This window comes from Grampus griseus (genome assembly GCF_964374135.1).
Source record: "Grampus griseus genome assembly, chromosome: 7".
Lineage (NCBI taxonomy): Eukaryota > Metazoa > Chordata > Mammalia > Artiodactyla > Delphinidae > Grampus > Grampus griseus.
This window is the reverse complement of record NC_139001.1, coordinates 2,734,093-2,755,458: the sequence shown is the minus strand read 5'-3', so window position 1 is coordinate 2,755,458 and position 21,366 is coordinate 2,734,093. Positions and strand designations below refer to the sequence as shown.

Here is a 21,366-nt window from a genome sequence, read left to right as displayed (position 1 = left end):
TGCTGACAAAGGGTCAGAAGTTTTAAAACCACTCACAGCATTAGATATGGGAAAAAATGTGCTTGGTTTAGTCTTTGTGCGTTTGACACCTTAATGACACCACAGCATTCAGCAATACTTCAGAAGGGTAACTAACTCTCCAAAACCCTTTACTTAACAGAATTGGAAAAACTGAAGGCAACGTAATACACAAGCTCAAGTGTGCTAAACACAAGACATACAGAGAGCCATGCTTCCCTCTGGCAGCTCTGGGCAGTGCTGCAGAATGCCTCCCCTGTGTCCTGGCTGAATGGCCAGGGCTGCCAGGACACTCGTGCCCAGCGCTCAGGAGAGGCTCAGCTCCACTCTGTCACCTCTGCCCCCAGGCCCACACAGTGCCTGAGAAGTCTGGGACAGGTGAGAGACCTGGTAGCCCTGCAAGATACTTCCTCCTGCCTGTAGCTCCTTCCCTCCACCCACCAGAGGGCTAGGGGGGCAGGGGGTGGGGGTGGGGATGGTCCATAAACGTTGCTCCCTTAAGAAACAGGGGCCTGGCTGGCCTGGTTATCAGGGACTGCCCTGCAGCACCCACTGGAGGAGGGCAGCAGAACTGGGAGATATCCAGGGCCCTACCCCTGTCCAGATACCTGGACCCCAGGGAGGAGGGACTAGAGCATGGGAAGGCAGGGCCCACCCCTTAGGCCCCAGGCTGCCGTTGGTCACCAAGGTCTCCAGACACTTTGGGCTATGCGGGCAGCAGTCAGGCTGCCCAGGGCTGCGGGCACCAAGTCCGGCCCCTCAGCAGGCGCCCGGCTCAGTTCAGCCTCGGGGACCTCCTCCAGGTCGGAGGACTGGTCGTCCCCGGAGCCCCGGGGGCTGGGCAGTGGGGACCCCAGGGCGCCTCCTACTGGCCAGTTGCTCCGCCCATGGGCTCCCGGTGGGCCGGACAGGGCGTCCCCCAACAGATCCCGGAAGCTACTGCCCTCGCGCAGCGGCATGGACTCTAGCAGGTGGTTCAGGAGCTCGGCGGCGACGGTGGCGTCGATTGCCTGACACGTCGACACGAACGTGTGCACCTCGTGCATGCACTGGATGTAGCCGGCGGCGAAGCGCTCGCTTGCTTCCGCCTGCAGCTGCTCGCGTTCTGTGTTCAGGGGTGGGAGGGAAGAGGGCCGCGCCCGGTTCGGTGAGCGGCAACTGATTGCTGTGGCCCGGCCCGCCCGGCCCCCGGGGACAAGGCTCACCCAGGAGACGCGCGGGGCGCGCCCTGCTCCAGGAGGGGAAGTCCTCGGTCCCGGGCAGGGGCAGGCCAGGCGAACGCGCCCCCGCCCGCGCGCCCCGCCGCCACTCACCGCGCGCCCGGCCCCGCAGCGCGCCCTGCACGCGCCGCACCGTGAGCTCCAGCACCTCGGCGTTCTCCAGCTTGGCCTGCACCTGCGCCGGCGGGAGCGCCCGGTGGGGAGGGTCGGTGAGGCGAGGCCGGACGGCGACCCCCGCCCGCCCGCTCGCCCGCTCGCCCGCAGCCCCTGGGCGCCCGCCCGCCGGCCTCACCTCGGCGCCCGCCAGCAGCAGCCGCAGCTCCTGCAAGCTCTCGTTGATCCGCGCGCGCCTCTTCTTCTCCACTAGGGGTTTCCGGGCCTGCGGGAAGCGAGCAACTGAGCCCCGGCGCTGTGCGGCCCCCCGCCCCCCCATCCACGGCTACAGCCAGCACCTTGCGGTCCCCCCGCGCCTCGCAGCCGTCCTCATCCTCCCGGGCCGCACGGTCCCGGCCGGGCGCCAAAAGCGGAGCCATGACCTCCACCTCCCGGAGCGCCGTGCGCCCGCGCCCCTGGCAGCGCAGCGGCCCGCAGCCACCGCCACCCTCGCCCCCTGGCGTCTTACGCCGCGTCCTCACGCCTGCAGCGGCGCCCGCCCCTTTTATAGCGCCTTATTTGCATCTCAAGGCGCCGATTGCTCGTGAGAGCCAATGGCAGAGGCGTGCTTTGTCTGGCCCCGCCGCCGGGGTCGGCCGGCAGCTGGCGGGGCGTGGCCTGCGGCCGGGGACTGGGGGGTCCAGCCGGGCCCTCCGCGCCGCCCCGGCATTGTGGGGCACCGGAGGGGGGGCGATGACCCGGAGAGCTGTGGCTCTGGGTGCGCTTGTTTCCCTTCCTACCCCAAGCAAGGCGCCCAGGTCTGCGGCGCGTGCTAGCAGGGGCGCATCCATCTGCCCATTCATTCATTCACGCTTGACTTTGTTCACCCAAGGTGCAACAGGAGAGGAACGCTCCTGCGCAAGTGCCGGGGTCCTGGCGGCCAGAGCCACAGCAAAGGCCGCGGTCTCCGGGCCTGGAGGGAGCTACAGGTCCGGGCTGGGGTGGCTGCAGAGCCCCGGGGAGGTGAGGGCCCCTAGGGCAGCGGGGGTGGGAACGGGCCCTTGGCCCCAGTGCGTTTCTTGCGGACCTGTGGGTCCTGACATCCGAACGTCGACACCGCCTTCAACCCGCTCAGGGATCCTAGTGGGGCGGGGTCCCCAGGCCCGCCCGCACCGCTCCATCTGTAGGCTCTCCTTCTCGGGTCATCCTCTGTCCCCACAGGCCGTCTGTTCTCTCCTGGTCATCATCGCCCTCACCACCGGAGTTCCCCGCATCTCCTTCTAGTCCCCTTTGCTCCCCGACCCCTCTTTCACTTCCCTTTCCCCCCTCAGCACCCACCGCCGCCCTCCCTTCCCTGCCCGCCCTCCCCCGAACCCACGTTCTCTGATTCCCAACCCGAGCTCGCCCTTCCCTGGTCCCCGCCCTCCCTGCCCAACCACCCTTCCCCGCACCCTTGTTTGTTCGCCCCGGCCCCCCTCCCCGCCTCCTGTCCCCCTCGGCTCCCTTTCCCCCCCAGCCCTCCCGCGCTTCCCGCCCGGCTGGTGGAGGCCGCCGTCTGGTCCCCGTAACTTGATGCCCGTGACAGTTGGCAGCTGCAGCCGCTTCGGGCGGAGAAAAGCGGCAGCCTGGCCAAGAGCGACAGGTGTTGGCCGCGCCTTTGTCTTTGCCGCTTTGTCACTCGGGCGGGAGCGGGCGGTGGGTGCGCCTGTGTCCGCCAGACGACCGCCACCCCCACGGCTGGCCGCCCATCTGTTGGCCCAGCCTCCGTGAGGGTGGGGTGCGCGGGCGGTGGGGCAGCTCCCTGGGGACCCCAGCCTGGCCGCAGCCCCACCGGCCTAGGTCCACGGCGTCTCCTGGCACAGCCAGAATACCAATTTGCCTTCAGACCGTGAAGCCTTTGCACACACACAGCCTTACACCTGGAACACGCTGGGATCTCCCTTCAATGGCCGTTTCCTCACTGTTCAGGTCTCAGCTTCCCTTTACCCAATCCTCTGCTTCCCTCCCGGGACTGGGATTGTCAGGGTCTGGTCTGTGCCCCTCCAGGTTACAAGCATCCCTGGGGGTACAGTCTGACCTAGGACCCCTTATCTACCCCCAGCACAGAGCCTGGCCTAGCAGAAGCACTGGGTAGGTAGGGAAATCGAGAGAGTGTCCCAAGCCTAGCTGGAAGGCAGCAGGGGAAAGGAAAATCCAGGGACTGCAGTGTGGTGGGGTGGTAGGACTAGGCCCCAGACACCCACCTGTGCCCCCAGCCATCTGAAGATGGATCTGGAAGCCCTTCAGGTGACTGTTTCACCTCAGCTCCCCACCGAGGGACCTCCGTAGGTAAGACAAGTTTGGTGAGTGGCTTGATGGTTCCCAAAGTCACCTCACTGACCTCTGTAAGTACCTGGGAACCCCTTCTGCTGATTCTTACCTGGCCGTCTCTTTGCTTTTCTGTGAGCAGGGCCCGGGAACTTCCCCAGCCCTGCGCTGTTCACCCAGGTATGAACCCACTCCTTTCCTTCAATCACCCTGTGTCGTCCTCAGTCTCCCCCACAAGCCAGAAAGCTTAGTTCTCTTCCTCCCTTCCTCCCCTGCCTGGTCAGAGACCTGATACCCTTCCCCCTCTACTCCTAGTGGAGGGACTGACAGAGTGGGGGAGGGGCTTGAGTAGTGAACCCCAAGAGAGCCGATAGCTGGCCTGTAACTTTACTTTTCTTCACCATTTAGACATCACCCCAGGGAAGGAGATCCCACCCCCACCCCAAGAAACTACAATTAAGCTTCTACTACTCTGAGGAGCTCAGTTATGGAAAAATAAACTCAGTGATATTTCTTGTACTCTGATTCATACCCCTCCCGTTATTGATTATATTGTTTGAATAAGATCAAACAAGTAGTTTAGAACGCTCTCCCTGAAAGGCAGTTTGTATTGGAACGGGATGATCAGGGCTCTGGGGAAGGCCTCTGGGAAAAGACTATTAATCTTTTCCTGATTGGATGGGGAACTGAATGTGGGAGGTGGAGGAAGAATGATAAAGGCAAATGGTGCAAGCGAAAAATGAAAGGCAACTAGGAACTCCGGGAAAAACAAAAAGCTGCTGAAGAAGAGAAGTGTAATCTTAGCACTCACTTGGCCCAGTAGCCAATTCTTTCACAGTCAGAACAATGTAACACTGTTCATAGGGTTTCAGCATTTTAGAGTCAATCTATAGAAAAGGCAAGGAAGGCTTAATTATGGTTACAGGATATAAAGTTGCTTTGTAAAAACAAAAGGACAGATGACAGTTGTCAGGAGAAGGGAGGAGGCTGGAGCATGGGCTAGGGACCTCATAACCCTTGTCTTACATGGGGTGGGGGGATTGAGGAATGCTGTCTAGAGTTAAGGAAGGAGAAATTAAGTACTGGGATATGCCTCAGTCTGACCAAGTACCCTTGGGGAAGAAAGTATAGGGATAGAGCAGGGAGTGTGAGGCAGCAAAATCCTTCCTGGTTAGACTGGAAGTTGCCCAAGGCCTCATCTTCGAAGTCAGTCTCCATTTCCTTTAGTGCGCCCATTGGCTGGCTGGCTTGGCCTTTTCCTCCCAGAAGCCTGGCTACTCCGTCTCAGGACCACTACACCCTTTCTTTCTCCTTTGCATGGCCTCGTCTAGCAGGCACACTTCCTGCCATTTGTCCCTTGGACTGATCCCCCTTTCAAAGGTTGCCTGAGTACAGACTTCCTGAGCATTTGGGCTCTTTGATCCCCTCATATCCAAAAACAGAGGCCAACAGAGGCTGGGCAGGGCTGCAGTGGCCACAGGGGGACCAGTTAGCGGCAGGGGTGGCGAGCCATAAATCCCCAGGGAACAAAGACAGTGGCCAGCCTATGGATGTCCAGGCCCCTTGAGGGCAATCAGCCCAGAGGCTTGGAGAAGCTCCTTTTGGTTTAGAAATAGGGGAGCACATGCCCTTGGGGTTATATGGTAGTTAAAAATGTAGTTAAGAGCCCCCGAAGGCACTCAGACGTTCAGTGAAACAGCCACATCTGGCCACTTAGCGCGTTTGCACAGGCCTCCATGCTCACTGGGAGGACTTTGCCTCCCCAGCCCCCAAGCACCACTTGGATTTAGGCAGCCAGGACAGGAAGCGGCGTCGAGCCCTCCCTCCTGCTCAGGGAGCTTCTGGAAGGCTGGGCACCAGGGCCGGATCCATTCATCTCCCTGCTCCGACACCACAATACGGTCCTGGTGTGAAAAGTGGGGTGGGGGGGGAGCAGGCCTCCACTGTTTGACCAGGCCCTGCATGACTTCATCGCTGTGGAAGGAAGGACTGGGGGGTGGGGTGGGAGGAGGCTGCCACGCTGCCTGTATCACCTCTGATGGAGACGCGAGGTCCTTTAGACCACTCTGCTTTCAGCCCCGTGGCCAGCACACAGGCAGCCAGCCAAGGTGAGACAGACTATCCTGGAGGGGGCAGGAAGAGAATGGAGCAGGTGCCTGGGGTCACCTCAGAGTGGACAGGGGCACCAGGGGCTGAGCTGAGTGGCCCTACTCCCCATCTGTGAGTGAAAAACCATGGGGGAACGGGACTGCAGGATTAGATCTAAATCGTTGGGAGTTCACTGGGGTGGGGCTGCATGTCAGAGAGACACATAGAGACAGGAAGGGACCAGCGAGAGGCACCCTGTGCAGGGGAAGAGGTGAGGGGGGGCCTTTGTGACAGAGGAGTTCCTAATTCAGAATTTCTAGGGTTTTTTTTTTTTTTTTTTCGCGGTACGCGGGCCTCTCACTGTTGTGGCCTCTCCCGTTGCGGAGCACAGGCTCCGGACGCGCAGGCTCAGCGGCCATGGCTCACGGGCCCAGCCGCTCCGCGGCATGTGGGACCTTCCCGGACCGGGGCACGAATCCACGTCCCCTGCATCGGCAGGCGGACTCTCAACCACCGCGCCACCAGGGAAGCCTGGGTTCTTTTTTTTTAAAGAAGATTTTGATAATCTTTGATCTCTATTCAGGTTCCTGTTCCTCTGTGCTACATTAAAAATACACACAAATAAAAATAAAAATATACTTGCTTTATTTACCAATTTTCTAAAAGGCAAAAAATCATAAAAAGACACAAGCAGTCCAACAAACATATTGCACTGGGTGAAGAAAGTCTGGTTTGCACATAAACAAACCACTTGTCCGGCAAGGCTTAACACGTCGTTACACAGACTCTGAGAGCTTATTTACATATCTTTTTAGGAATATATTAAAAAGAAGGCTCAGTTTAAAATCGAGAAGAAGTTTTTTATAACACCCGTGTAAGCACACATACTAACGAAAATGTAAGACCCGATGCGTGGCACCGTGTAAACAATTTCACAAAATGCTCCTGCTGTCAACTTCTCAGCGCACGTCAAAGCTACGCAGCAGTTAACAATCAATGAATATACATAAATGCTAAGATAATGCTGCCAGTAAACATTGCTAACAGGAGGGAACGTGTTGGCAGTCTTGCGTTTAGGGAAAGTCAATGCAACTTTCGCTCCCATCTAATCCCTTAATGATCTGACTAGTGGCAGGAAGCAGTTTGTAGCATCTAGTCTCCACACAAATGCATAGACTACACCTTGTCTTGGGTATCTGCAGGTGATGTTGCTTTGTAAATTAAAAAAAATAAAAAATTAAACTTTCTGTGTTCCAGTTTATGAAAAATAGGATTGATATTCAGGCATAAAGTGGTTTGACTATGAAAACCAACTGGATTACAAGGAGACGTCACCTGTTCTAGTAGCTGCTTCTCCAGCAAAGAACAGGGGAAGCTGCCCCCTTTTAACTTTCTACAGACGCGATGCAATTGTAAGTCAGTTGTTTCATCACTGGCAGCTTCTCATTCACCCTAGGGACCAATGTAACATTTTTGCAGACAATCTTTGGGATAGACGATGCAGTATGAGGTTTTGCAAAAAGTTGGGCCGTCTGGTCTCACTTTTCCCCGAGTGTCCCATTCACCTGAAAGTGCCAGTGGACATCACCACAGAGACCGGAAATGGCACCAATGAGGTCAGGTTCATGAAGAGAATTAGGGGCCGGTGTCCCAGCCCAGGTGTGGTGAGAGCGGCTAGATCACGGCGCCCTGGAAAACACAGATGCAGCCACCAGCTAAGTCAGGAGAAAGCACTGGCTCAGCTGGGCCAGAGCTGATGTCTCGGAAGTGCCGATCAAAGAATAAATACGGGTGGGTCCCAAGTGTGGCGATCAAAGCCTGGTTTGCAGAGGGAAGTCACAATAAGGGGATGACCGACAATGTGTTTTTATCTACATATTGGCTATCCCGGTCTGAAAAGGATACGAGAATGATGTCAAGATATACACAAGGGTCTGTGTATTTCTGAGGATGTATATTTCTACGATGGAGTTGGTCACACAAACCACTAGGCATCTTTAGTCCAGAGCGAGCATTTCAACTTCGTTCACCCCAAACTTAAGCTACGTCAGGTGAAATGTTTGCTGCTACCACACTTGAAGCTGAAGCTGCTGGTCTGCCATTTAATGCAAAACATGTTGAAAGAAGATTAGCGGAGGCTGTGATCTCCACTTGGTATGTTTTAAAAACATCTAGTCTGACTAAATAATTTAGATAAAAAGCAGCCCCCCAGAGAGGACATAATTTGATCTGATCCAAACACACTCTGGGGAAGCTCCGAAAGGCCGGCCCCTCAGCGCGGAGTCACCTGTGGCATCCTAGCTGTGGGTCACAGCCCGGTGCGATGCCCCGGGACCGCCCACGGGGAGCCAGCAGACACTGGTGCTCTGGCTGAGAACACTCAGCCGCTTCCCCGACACAAGGAGGGAAGCAGTCCTTCTCAAGTTAAACAATGATGAAAATCTCCTCCCCTGTCCCCGAAAACTCCATATTTATATTTTAAATACAAAAAGCTATTTCTTCCCAAACTTCTCCTACCCGCCACGGTTTTAAATCACCCCTTCGGAAAACGATGGGTTTTTTCTAGAACAAAAAAAGTCATGTAAGTATATCCGTCCATTTCATTAGAAACACAGGTGAAGACCCTCCCCCTCCTCAGAGCACCACCTAATGTATGCCACCGGCTGTCCCGCTGCGGGGGGTTACGTCTGCCCTTCGTTTCTGTGACTCAGGGAGGGTCCGTTTTCCTCTTCTGTGGTGTCGGTTGTTCCGCTGAGTCCCAGAGTAGGGGTAGCTTCCTCATACCGCATGCAAACGTTGTCTTTTCCCTTGTTTTCACAGCAAACGCATTCCTTAAAAGAAAAAATGCAAATCAGTAACAAAAATGAGATCTTTGGTACGAAAAAGTAGTTCAAGCTGAGAGAGGTGCAGGTGATCAGGTGTCAGCAGTGAGGCTGCTGGAGGGTGAGCAGGTGCCACTGGGCGTGGGACCCCTGCCTGCTCTCCAAGGAGCCAGAGCTCTTCCCAAGAGGTCCCTGCTCCCAGCTCCCCAGGCCCCTCCCTTGTCTGCGAGGTGGCTGTACATAGCGAGGGGACAGCATCAACCAGAGGCTCTAGTGCCAGCTCCTCCTCTTTCTGCCTGTGGGACCTGGAGTTGCTACCGACCTTCTCTAACCTCAGTTTTCTAATCTGTAGAATGGGACAGCAACAACGTACTGTCTCATTTGTTCATTTCCCATCTGTTAAGCACCTGTCGTGTTCCAGGCACGTTCTAAGCACTGGGAGTCAGCAGTGAACAAAGAGGAAAATCTGTGTCCCAGCGGAGGTGATCTCCTAGTAGCCGAATGAGAAATGCTCCACAGTGTATTAAAAGATGGGAAATGCGGGGCTGACACGGAATGAGGCATGTGAGGACGTCTGTAATTTTACTGACGTTCCACTGAGAGAGTGACTGTAGTGGTTTTAAAATACGCCCACAAATTCTTTGACACCCCTTCCTCAGAAGCTGGAGGCCTGGACTCGGTGACCTGCCACTAACAAAGAGGAGGTGATGCAGGTGACACGTGGGTCGTAACAGGCACTGCAGCCCCTCGGTTCTCTCTGGGGAGGCCGGAATCGTGTCACGAGGACACACAAGCAGCCCGATGGACAGATCCACACGGCAAGGAACTGAGGCCTCCTGCCAACAGCCAGCACCAATGTGCAGGCACGTGAGGGAGCCTCCTTGGAAGGGGATCTTCCGGTCACCATCCTGTCTTCAGATGGCACGAGCCCCGACCAATATCTCACCTTTGCCCTCAGGAGAGACCCTGAGCCAGAACCACCCAGTTAAGTTGCTCTTAAATTCCCAACCCAAAGAAACAGTGGGAGATGATAAATGATTATTATTTTAAGCTCCTAAGCTTTGGGGTTATTTGCTAGGTAGTATTAGATAAATAACACAGCAGCATGTGAAAAAAAGACTTGAAGGAAGCTGGAGTGAGCCATGTATCTGTCTGAGGAAAGAGGAGTCCAAGCAGAGGGAAGGGCAGGTGCAAAGGCCCTGAGGCAGAAGCCTGCTCAATGATTTCAGGGAACAACTGGAGAGGAGGGAGTGAGGGGAGATGGGAGCTGTGGGGAGGGGGTGTCATATTTTAACAGCTTTGCAGCAATTTATTCTGATTGAGAAGGGGCACCGCTGGAAGGGCTCAGAGCTGAGGGGTGACGTGATCTCACTGTAGGGGACAAGGGGGAACAGAGTGCAGCGGGGGGGATACTGTGACAATCAGGTGAAGCAGCACTGTGGCGTGGACCAGGGTGGTGATGCTGGAGGTGATGGGAAGGGGCTGGTGTCCAGCCACCTTGAAGGTCAAGCCAGTAGGACCTGCTAGTGGACTGGATGGGGCACGACAGAAAGAGAGTCCAGAGGGCTGTGGACCGAGCAAGAGGGGTGATGGAGTCACCCTTGAGTGGGTGGGAAGACAGTGGGTGGGCTGGCTCTCTCTGAGCATAACCAGGACAGCAGATGAAGTTCGACAGAGGTGGATGCTAGGGAGTCTCGGCACGGAGACACTGCTTTCGGTCAGGAGGAGAGAGCTGACAGCGCCAGAGGGAGTGTAGACAGAAGAGGAAGGTGCAAACCCTGAGCCTGGGCGCATCCACACTGATGGGTACAAGAGCGAGGGGCCAAGGGGCCGGGGCCAAGGGAGGGGTGCTCTCAGAGGAGGGGCCGGCCGTCGCTGAATGCCGCGAGTGGGTCGGTTAGGGTGAGGACGGAGACGTCAGTGGATTCAGCTGCTGGACCTGGAGGCCTTGACGAGAGCAGCCTCCCGGGCAGTGCTGGTATGGGGGTGCTCTGAGGGGAGCAGGGGAGAGGAGCTGGGGTACAGTGACACCTCTGGGACCCTCGGGAAGGAACAGAGACAGGAGGGGCAGGCTGGTGAGAGTGGGAGGGAGGGTGGGGACCTGCTGTCTCCCTGTTACTTAATGGTCTACGTGGATGTTGAGGGTTTATGACAGAGGAAGTGTGTGTGTGGGTGTTTTCACTGGAAACAGAATTGAAAGAAAAAAAATTCAAATTTCAGCATGTGATTGAGACTAGATATTTAGGAGACCTTTTTGGAAACAGTGTTGAAAAGCCATTGGAAGAAAGTTCTTTGAAGGAAACCTGACAGTGTGGTGGTATTTTTTTTTTTAATGAACTTTTTTTTTTTTTTTTGCGGTACGCGGGCCTCTCACTGCTGTGGCCTCTCCCGTTGCGGAGCACAGGCTCCGGACGCGCAGGCTCAGCGGCCATGGCTCACGGGCCCAGCCGCTCCGCGGCATGTGGCATCTTCCCGGACCGGGGCACGAACCCGCGTCCCCTGCATCGGCAGGCGGACTCTCAACCACCGGGCCACCAGGGAAGCCCTTTAATGAACTTTTAATCTTAGAAGTTTTAAATGTACAGAACAGTTGCAAAGACAGCACAGAGCTTTCTCATCACAGTGCCTTTTACCGCAAAGTCAGAAAACCCGCTCCAGAGCTCACCGCCACGTCGAAGGCCGCGGGCAGGCCGCCCGACCGCATCCACGGGTGGACGTCCTGCAGCTCCTGCCTCTGCCTGTCTGTGAACCTGGGCTGGAGCCTCTGCAGCACCTTCAGCTTCTCCCTGTCCTCCTGCAGGACCGTTTCTAAATTCCTTCATGAAATATTTAGAAATAAGAAAGCTTTAGAACGTCTCAAGGGCTTTGTTTTTTAAAGAATATACTCGTTTTCTACCAACACTTCCAGTGTTAATCATGTAATTTTAGATGATTTTGTTTAAATTTCCTTTCCATTTAAAATAAATTACCCTACTTAAGGTAACGTCATCTCCCTAGTAGATAGTCTGTAGTTTTTCTATGAAGATGATACACCGAGTTCTGATTTTCATTTCACTTTAGCGCAGCCATGGGAGCCGGGTATCTGCAGACACCTGGTTCTGTGCCCGGGAGGTTCTCACCAGCGAGGTGGTAGGTAGACAAGCCCTCCCCTGCCACCTGCCGACACTGGCCTGCCCCGCAGCAGTCCGGGAGACAGAGCCCTGGGCTCCCCTGGCCCAGAGGCCTGGCTGTTCTGAGCCTCAGGGTTAATCTGTCCTTCCTCCCCCCCATGTCCCTCCACCGAGGGGGCACTGCACAGGGGCATGGACCCTGATAGGTTCCAGGTTCCTTGGAGTGGTCAGAGCTGAGGCACAGACCTAGGTCCCTACAGAGCAGCCAGCAGCCTTGGGCTGGTCACCCACCTTGACTCTTGGTTTCTGCATCTCTCAGACAGACACACAGACACACACACACACACACAACACACACAACACACACACACATCACTGACCACATAGGGTTGCTGGCAACAGAGCAAAAGAGACGATGTTGGCACGAATGCTTTGTAAACGTCTTGTGACACCGTGGTGGGTCCCCAGAGCCCGTCATCCTGGAGGCCTGTAGCAGGTCACTCTGCGGGCTCTGTGTGGCCAGCGGCACCATCTAGAGGAGCCCTGCTTCTCTCTGTGCACTCAGCTCAATCTGAGATAAGGCTCCCGAGGGAAGGCCTCTGGCCTTGTGGTTCTGGGGAAACTGCACCCAGCCCTTCACTGTCCCGAGCCGCCGGCGAACGGTTACCGCGAAGGCATCTGGTATGCCATCATGACGCTGTCGTCCGTGTCGGCCCCGAGCAGCCAGACGGGGTCCTGGAGGACGTCCTTGAGGCGCTCACTCTCCACCATGTCCACCTTCACTTTTGCTCTGTGGTTATTCTCTGAGGAGTCGACGCTTCCAAAATACTTGCTGGTGTGACTTGTGTTGCTGCTGCCTTTAAAAACACAAAGCATGGCAGGTCAAAACCTTGACTACTGCGCTGACCGTGCACGTTGTGCTCGTGTAAAGGAATGGCAGCATTACAGAGCTGAAGGGTTTTATTTGGTAACTGGTGCCTGGGTTGGTGGACCTTCCCTTCTCTTTCCAATTCTCGAGTTGCCTGGGTAATTTAAAAACAGGATATCAGTTGGTACCATGGAGGTGATTCTCTCCTGGGGAGGCCCCGAGGAGTCCAGGTGGGGCTATATCTTAGAAGCCGTGCTCTTCTCTCCCAGGCTCACTACCTCCGGACTAAGCCAGGCCACAGAGAAGCCGCCCTTGTGAGCGGCAGGCGGCTGTCCCGGAGCGCCTCCCGGCAGGCCTCCCGCAGGGAGAGGGGCCCGCTCACTTCAGGGAAGCGGGGGTCTTACAGTCTGGGGAGAGTGTGTGCTCTTCCCGTGGGGCGGTTCCAGATCACACCTGAACGATCCCGGTCGGTCCACACGCTAGCTTCTCACCAGGGGATCTAACTCAGGAAGGCGAGCCGCTGCCAGCCCTCCCGGCACACCCGGGGAGCCCCAGGGACAGTCCAAGCAGGGCCAGCTGGGGTGGGGGGCCTGCAGTGCCGCTGAGGTCGAGAGTGACGGGCAACAGAGGGAAGTGGGGCGGGCCGGGGCTGCCGTCCGCGCGGGTGGAGCGGGTAGGAGGAACCCAGCTGCCTGTCTGAACGGCCGAGGGCCCCGAGGAGCTGCTCGGGGTGCAGCTGGATGCCTGCATGTCGGGGTCCTGCCCAAGTCAGCCTGCGGCTTTGGGGTGACTGGCTCCCTGGGGGCCGGAGAGTCAAGGACACCCAGGTGTATCACGTGAGAATCTTCCAAACACACCTGCCACCTCCCACCCCGCCCCGACTCCCAGGTGCTCCCAGCACCACCTACATACCGGCCCCACTTGCAGATGCATCGCAGCCCAGCGAGCCGGAGCCCAGGGAGTAGGAGGTGACGGAGGCCCCGCTCCCGGACGGGGCTGAGCCCATGGCCGAGCAGAGGTCCTCGCGCAGCAGGAGGTGCAGCAGGCCGCTGGGTGTGCACAGGGCGTCGCTGCTCTGGCCGTCCTTGGGCTTGTCGCACTTTGGGAACAGGGAGGAGACACCAAGTCAGGTGTCTGGTCTGCACCAGACTCTCAGGGACACAGCGGGTGCGCCCTCCTTGGACCGCTGGCCCTTCCTCCACGTGCCACATGCGCAGACCCCGTGCTTACTGGGACCACAGCGGGACTCTTGGTAGTGGGATAGATGCCATCTAATTAAATTTAGTTTGGGGAGAGTCCCACTAAAGACGGCAGCTCTTGGATCCCTGCGGGGGAAGCCTCAGGCTTGCTCCTCCGCCAAGGCGGGCAAGTGTCTCCTGCAGCACCCCAAAGCTGCTCCTCGCAGAGGCAGGGCTCTGGCTTCCCGGCTCCCGCGCCCCCAGAGTGGGGACGGGCTTGGACATGAGGGGGGCTTGGCCTGGGAGCGCCCCAACCCTCCAATCCTTGGAACCCAGACTGTAGGCCCGGGAGTCAGGAGGGCAGCAGCCGTGCTGGGACAGCCACCCTGTTCCCACTTGCTCTCCCAGGAGCACGGGCAGGGGAGCCCCGCGCAGCTCCTTCCTCGGAGGGCCCACGGATCACACTGCCTCAGCGGATGCGACCACACACCGAAGCTCTCAGGACACAGAAGCATTAACTGGAAATCAAACTACAATTTCATTAACCGAGTACGACTACACGCCAACGTCCCTCAAGACGTGGGAGGATGCACACCCACGGCACTGGCTTCCAGCTCCCTCCTGGCCCTGCTCCTTCACCGTGAGCCCCTCTGCTGCCAGCTGCCCTCCAAGGCGCCTCCGTTCTGACCTGTCACCTGACTGCGCTTTATCCCCGAAGCATTCACTGAAACCCTGGAGGCCCGTGACGACGAGTCACGAAATCACCTGTGGCTGTTTGGCGCCTGCATCCGCCAGCAGACGACCGATCTCCCTTTTCCCCTTCAGATCCCAAGACAATAAAAACTGGTCTGCTCTGATAGGGTCTTTTACCCGGAAAGTGTTATTTCCTAGCACACGTGTTTATGTCGGAATTGAAATGGTCTGGTAGTAACCTCAGTGCAGGGACCACCTGAGGTGAGGATGTCCGTGACCCGCCCGAGGCGGCCGCGTTCGCCACCTGCCTTCGTTAGACAAAGGGCATCAGGAGATCCTTACGGTTGGTGGTGCCTCGGGCCGCCGGTCCCAGGATGAGCCAGGCTGGCAGTCGGGCCCCGCTCGCACGGTCTCTGTGGGCACCGTGGGCCCTGCGGCCGCACAGCCGCCCTCGGGGGCCTCCTCCAGCTGCAGCAGGCTGAGCTGCAGGGGCGAGCTCCCGCGGGACTGGAAGAGCGGTGGTGAGGTCCTGCCTGCAGACCCCGCGGCCGAGGGCAGGGCGGCCTGGGCGGCCACATGCAACACGGGCAGCCCGCTCTCTGCCAGGGCACACGTGTGCGGGTGTTTGGGGGATGAGGTCCGACCAGGGAACTCGGGCTGCAAGGCAGGAATCACCTCGGACGGCAAGTTCGGCTGGCCGGGGAAGAAAGCTGGGGGCAGGCTCGGGGTCACCGGGGAGAAGGAGCAGCGGGGTAAGACCAAGGCCACGACCGGGGGCAAGGGGCCGGCAGACGGTGGGGGCTGGACTGCGAACTCGTGCTGGGTGTCCACGGGCAGCGCGAGGCCGGCGTGGGGAGTTCTGGGTGCCGCTGCCACGGTCCCTGGAGCTGGCACTATCCCTGGGGCTGGAAACATGGGCAGGGAGTAAGCGGGCACCGGGGTGGGGAAGGGCATCACGGGGCAGCTGGACTGGGATGTGTCCGACGGTGACCAGGCGGTGGCATTCAGGCCCACCAGTGGCAGCCGCTGGGGCGGGGGCCCCCCGGACCCAGGGCTCCCCGAGGAGTCTCGAGGCTTGACCCGTTTGGACTTAAGTTTTCTGTTCTTCCCCGTTTTTTTCCAAGATGAATCTATTCCAGAGGTATTTCTGAGTCCGGGAGCAGCTAAAATAATGGGAAAACAAGAGTTAAAACGTAAAAATTATGTTATGTTTCCTGTTACGTCAATTTTCAGAGATTTGTAGGACCTCAGAAACCTGAAGGCGCCTCCCAGTTCAACAGTGAGTCCCACTCTCCCCATCGCCAGCCTGGGGATCACGGGGCCACCACCCGGTCTTCCCGGATCCTCAGGAAAGTGAGAAAAATCAGGGCAAAACGTTAGGTTTTCATAAAACTAGATTCAATCCATTTAAAGGACCACCCTTTGTTGCGAGATCACATTCCTTGCTTTCTTCTCATATTAAGATGCCGTTTCTTTCATGAAGTAATAGTGATAAGTGGCATCAAGAAGGTTTTATTTGTCCAGAACAGTAAGAAAGCTGGAAGTCGACGCTATTCCCCAAGGGCGGTTTGTGACACCTTAGAGGCAGAACCGCTGGTCTCGTCTAACCTTATCTGTCAGTGTTACGAGCTTCATCGCTGCTGTTCCTAAAAAGAGATGTTTCCTGCTTAGAAAGCTTGTGATTCCAGCCCAGGGAAGTCAAAGGGCCGCTCGCCCTTGGAACCAAGGTCTTCCTCTCTGACGGTGAGTGCTGCTGAGAGGGCCTTTCTCAGGAGACTGGAGGGGCTCCACCCAGTCACATAAGGGACCCTGGGCATGTCCCCCCCCACCTCCCCTGGGCACCGGCCGGCGCTGGGAGTACTGTGGGCTCGGGGGTCATGCCGAGCTGGGGGGGGAGGGTGGGGTGGGCAATGGAACGGGTCCCAGGAACCTCAGCTTCTCCTCTCCTGTCACAGAGGGTAACTCTGGGCTCCTGCAGCAGGTGTGCGAGGACATCCCCTGGCGGCCGTGCCACACGATAAAGGCAAATGGGCCAGCCCAAAGCAGACTGCTAAGCGGGTGGAGGTTTTGCCATTCAGCCTCTCTGCCTGGTGTTCTTCCTACAGGAAATCTGCCCCCTACTGGGACCCGGAGCTACGGCACTGGGCTCCTGGGATGCCACACCAGGGTCTGGGAGGGGCTGCTGTGGACAGCTGTGCAGTCTGTGCACTGCACAAAATGTGTGGCCAAGGGGGCAAGAGGGGGCTGGAACTCTACGGTGGTGTGGACACCGTTTCCTGATTTCCACAGAGGTTCCCGATGTGCTGGCAGTAACCCTGGGTCTGGGGATAAACTCCTTAAGGAGTGTGTCAGCCTCTCACTTCTGGGACATCTGTTTCGGTGTGTCTGCCCAGAGACCAGGGGGAGTTGGGTCCTCATGGTGTGTGTCCCCTGGGCTCACTAGCTCTCAGCTCTGATCCCTGTGTCACGGCCTGGGAGCCCAGGGAAGAGGCGGCATCTCTCATCAGCTTGGCCTTGTCAGGGGGGCCTGGGAAGGTGGCTGGGGGTTGGGAGCCAGGCTCCTGGACCAGAAAAGGGGCAGGGAAGCTCGTCTGTTCCACTTCATCCCTTGCCCGTTGACCACCTGATGGCTCTCAGCCTAAAGGGCAGCTTCACGCACCCCTGGGCTCTGTCGGGCTTGGAGTCGGCAGCCTGGCCCTGAGGCCGATCCGCCAGGAGCGTACGTGCTCTGGGGAGGAGGGCGCCATTCCCTCCTACGGTGTCGTCCGGGGCTAACCTCCTCCCTCAGGGGCTTGACACCGAACGCCCCGTCAGTGCCATCTCCTTCTCTGGGCAGTGCATTAGCCCAGCTGGTCCTCTGAGGGTCCTGTCTGGGTGGGAAGGTGGGGTAGGGTCTCTTGCCCCTCAAAGTCACCCAGGCAAGAAATGTCTGCAACTGCCCGCCCTGCATTCCACAGGGGCTGGGCTGGGACTGCCACCACGATTTACAGCACTGCTCCCTTGGGAACGCAAAGTGACATCCTTGAGAACATCACTGGTCAAGTTCCAACAGCTTCTTACAAACCCACGTGTCCCAAACTGGGGACGTTTCGCCTTCTGAAAGCAGCGCTAGATTCAGTGACGTTAAGAATAAAGTTAAAAAAGAAATCCACGTTTAGCTCAGGTATTACCACTTACCTCTTTCACTCGACTGCCCCTTGCATCTGTCTTGTGAGTAGTAATGGCAGCGAGACTGGAAGACACTGAGCTTTCTTATTTCTCTGAACTTTAGCAGGAAACTCTGCTCCTCCCTCTGGGTGTGGGCGGCCAGCACTTCCTTGGTGAGGCCCAGCTTCCGAAAGGGCCCCTGCTCGTGGCCAAGGCCGCAGGGCAGCACGGAGCCCGCCAGGCAGTCCAGAGACCCGGGCCCACTGGCAGTATCTCCCACCGTCTCTGTAACAGAAGACGCACAGCTCTCATCTGCAAGGGCCCTTCCATTTTAAAACGGCTGAAAAAATGCACACTGCACCTATGAAGAACAGAAATCATTCGCACAGAAGATTCCTTCACGAGGCCCACAGCATGGGGATAAGATTCCTTCACGAGGCCCACAGCATGGGGATAAGATTCCTTCACGATGCCCACAACATGACGTATTTGTTTAGCTTTCTGAGAAAGTTAATGACAAAAGGGGTAGGAAGCCCCATCACCCAGGGGCTCCGGGATCAGTCCTCTAAATTGGGGCACCTCGGGGGGTTTTCAGCCTCTGACGCTGCAGACACTCCAGGCTGTCTTGTGCTTTCAGAGCAAGAGGCTAAGGCTGGTGCACAGCCTCATCCTGGCTCAGGATCACGGGCTTGACAGTGTGGCCAGTGGGACTGCGGGTGCAGACAGGATGGGGCAGGTGGGACCACAGACCGTCCTGGAAGGGGTTGGACATTGACTCTCTGATGTGTACTTCTGCCCTCATTACGCCCCCCTTCCAAGCAAAGAACGAATTCAGGATTCGTTTTACTTGTGGTATCTGAAGAACAGCTCAGTGTGACACCCTTGGTTGTCCTGCTATTACGACCCGCACTGGCTCCTGTCCTCACATGGGGAGGGCAAGGCTTGTAATCCCATCCAAGGAAGCGGGATGCTGGGCGGGGGCTCGTCCCCAGGCTTCTCTCGGCACCAACGAAGGGGGAGTCCTGGGACCCCTGCTTGGTCCTGGGAGGCCCCTCTGTAGCGACACCTGAGCAGACACCTGTCACAGGTGGAGCCAGAGCGCAGCGGGGGCAGGACAGGCGTGGCCACCCCCGCCCGGCATCACACGGATTTCCTGCACCCCGTCACTGGGCTGTGTAGCCACCTCCACACTTGGATAAACTTAAAGAGAATCTGAGGACGGCAGTCGAAGCTTCTCATCTCTATCGTTCAAGTCCGATTCCTCCTGACATCACCCGAGGAGCAGCGCGCGTACCGAGCTCAGGCTGCGGCTTCTTGTCGCCCACGTGGACGATGGTGCTGCTGTAGCTGCACTGGCTGGTGAGGGACGCCACGCTCTGTGCCTTGCTGGGCAGCGTCAGCGAGGTCAAGTGCGTGCTGACGTCCGTGTGGCTGTTCACCTTGAAGGGTGACGCGGTCTCTTTATAAGGGAAAATGGAAGCAAGACACAAAAATGTGATAAAAACGTACTGTAGGGATGAGCCGCGTGGAGGCCTAGGTGGTGCCCAGTACCGGGGGCGGGGGCGGGGGCGGGGGGCAGCTGCAAGTCTGCACACGTCCTGGCAGGTGACACTGTGTCCTCAGGGGTTTATTCACGGGGGATGGCGGAGAGGAGGAGATTCTGAAATGGAAACGCCGCCGCCCTGACCTCCTGAGTCCTTTGGGAGGAGGGAGGCGGCAGGCGGCAGGTGACCACGGTGCCCTGGGTTAGGGCCTCTGCCGTGGGCCTGCGGGGAGGGCCGCCCGGCAGTCAGGAGCCTGTCTGCTGAGTGCAGGCAGGCAGGTGGCGCTCCCTCCCTGCGGGCTGGGCCAGACTCCACCAGGGCACGGCTGTCCGGTCGCCTGGGCTTCCGTCTACAATGGGAGACCCTACTTCTGATCCTGGTGGCGGCCGCCAGCAACGCCCTCATGTTTGAAGGGCCTGAGGTCTCATCTGACTCGTGGGGTCACTGACCCTCAGAGGCCAGGCCTCCTCTGAGACGCCCAAGAATGACAGCCCGAGAGGCCCCAGCCTCCAGCAGCCCCGCAGGATCCAGCCCTCAAAGCCCAGGACCACCTTTATCTCCAGCTCATAAGAAGTTCTGAGCTACTCTGGTCATGTAAAAAATAGCCTATACCCTAATACCGTGTCCCTGAAGCCGCTCAGAATCCACCTGGAAAAAGGGGCTCCAGGACCTCAAATGACGCCTGATCCCACCAGAGAGGGTCTAAGTTATCCCGCAGTTAACAGCTCAAACGAACCAGGTACCTGCGGCATGTGGCCCGGGGCCGGCGGTGGCCTCACGCTTGTCGCTGGCCTTCCGCGTGGGGAGGTGTGCCGGGAACTCACACTTCCTCTTCAGGGTGGTGGCCTTGCTGCAGCTCTCCAGGTACCTGTGGGCGGGTGATAAAGGGCTTCATGTAACAGAGAGCCCCACAGCGTGAGCAGCTGGGCGGGGAGGGAGGCCAGAGGGCCGCACCTGACGACACTGTCCAGGCAGCTGATCTGCTGGTAGGAGCCCGCAAGCAGGCTCTTGAAGGCCAGCTCCTCAGGAAGGCCGGCCTCGGGCAGGCTGGCCCTGGAGCGGTCCTTTTCCGTGGCTGCAAGAGCTTTCATCTGAGCCGGGGAACTGCTCTGCATTTCTGGAGGAACGACAACATTGTTTTTTCAGTTAATCCTTGTTTTCCCCGGAGTACACTCTATACTTACAAAGCACCTTAATTCTACCTAAAGATAAGGCTGGGGCCTCAGAATACGCTTCATGGACGCAGAGACCCCGAGACAGCCTGCTATTCATGCAGCACTGCTATGCCATCCGCAGGGGGGCCTGGGGGGCGCTCTCTCTGCGGCACTCGGTCCGGCCTGTCCCCAGGGTCAGGGACTCGGCAGTGGGAAAGGTCAGTTCTTCACTTGAACTCCTGAAACTTTCAGGGCCAATAAGATCACAGGCGCCTTATGGTCAGTCGACATTCCCTGCCTTGGGGAGGGTTGGTCTTTTCAAACATGACTTGGCGGGAATAACAATTGTAACCATAATTGCCGGCAGTACAGCTTTCCGTCTCCTCGCCTCACCACGCTGAAGTCTCACTAAGGAAATGCTGGATCATTTGTTACCTGCAGCAGACTCGTTCTTTTGTTCTCCAGATTCATCCGGACAAGGGCTTTTGCTTTTGACCTTCTTACCATTTTTACAAATCTCCTGGAAGAAAAACACATCATTCACCCTGGGAGCCCCCGCAGCCTTTGCCCCACCCTGGAAAGAGAAAAGCAGGATTAATCCCAGCAACAGCAGCAAGTTCTGAATGAGACCTGAGACGCAGAACTAGAGACAGCTGATTTTACGATTCGGAAGAATAGGAAGTAAAGGGAACGGCAGGTTACACTTTCTTCTTTCTAACCCTAACCCTACAGTTAACTCCTCACTTTTGCTTGATTGGCCTGTTAAATAATTTTCACCTGAACCTCTAGCCAGTCTGTGGCTGCCTCCACCCTTTCGAAGTTACACAACAAGTCCCAGGTGAGCCAAGTTCAGAGCAGCCAGGAGCAGGTGAGGTCGGAAAGGCTCGGCCCCGGCGAGGGCTGTTTCTGAAGTGCTCAGACATTTGAGTCACAGATGACAGACAGAGAGGGACAGAGGGGGACAGAGGGGCACGTACGGCTCTCCTCCGGCAGGGGTCCTCCTGGCCGGTGCATTCGCTGGAGGAGGTCTGGCTCAGGAGGTGTTCGTGGGACCCGCTGCTGCCCAGGCTCCCGTAGCCGCTGGAGCTGCTGTGTGGGACAGGCTGGGGGGACAGCAACAGAAG

At 57.6% G+C, this 21,366-nt stretch overlaps 2 protein-coding genes across 5 annotated transcripts in view; both read right to left on the bottom strand.

The window, feature by feature from the left end:
- Positions 1-609: 609 nt before the first annotated feature.
- Positions 610-1,771, bottom strand: HES6 (hes family bHLH transcription factor 6; the record flags this gene model as incomplete). 4 transcript variants are annotated; one of them, XM_082658392.1, is made up of 4 exons in its annotated part: positions 610-1,123; positions 1,224-1,413; positions 1,531-1,617; positions 1,691-1,771. In XM_082658392.1, 4 exons carry the CDS (start codon positions 1,769-1,771, stop codon positions 699-701), a joined length of 783 nt encoding a protein of 260 aa, XP_082514518.1. In that variant the 3' UTR covers positions 610-698. The 4 variants fall into 4 exon arrangements, with proteins under 4 accessions (XP_082514518.1, XP_082514519.1, XP_082514520.1 ...); XM_082658393.1 differs by having other exon boundaries at positions 1,332-1,413; XM_082658394.1 differs by having other exon boundaries at positions 1,332-1,407.
- Positions 1,772-6,370: 4,599 nt separating this feature from the next.
- PER2 (period circadian regulator 2) overlaps positions 6,371-21,366 on the bottom strand; it is a 40,651-nt gene continuing 25,655 nt past the window's right edge. Inside the window, exons 13-23 of the mRNA XM_082658107.1 lie at positions 21,220-21,345; positions 20,678-20,762; positions 20,043-20,205; positions 19,832-19,956; positions 18,839-19,003; positions 17,575-17,829; positions 14,740-15,560; positions 13,439-13,625; positions 12,326-12,515; positions 11,214-11,364; positions 6,371-8,557 (exon numbers count right to left, since the gene is read on the bottom strand). Coding sequence (XP_082514233.1) covers positions 8,408-8,557; positions 11,214-11,364; positions 12,326-12,515; positions 13,439-13,625; positions 14,740-15,560; positions 17,575-17,829; positions 18,839-19,003; positions 19,832-19,956; positions 20,043-20,205; positions 20,678-20,762; positions 21,220-21,345 — 2,418 coding nt within the window. The 3' untranslated portion in view covers positions 6,371-8,407. The remainder of the gene's footprint in view (positions 8,558-11,213; positions 11,365-12,325; positions 12,516-13,438; positions 13,626-14,739; positions 15,561-17,574; positions 17,830-18,838; positions 19,004-19,831; positions 19,957-20,042; positions 20,206-20,677; positions 20,763-21,219; positions 21,346-21,366) is intronic.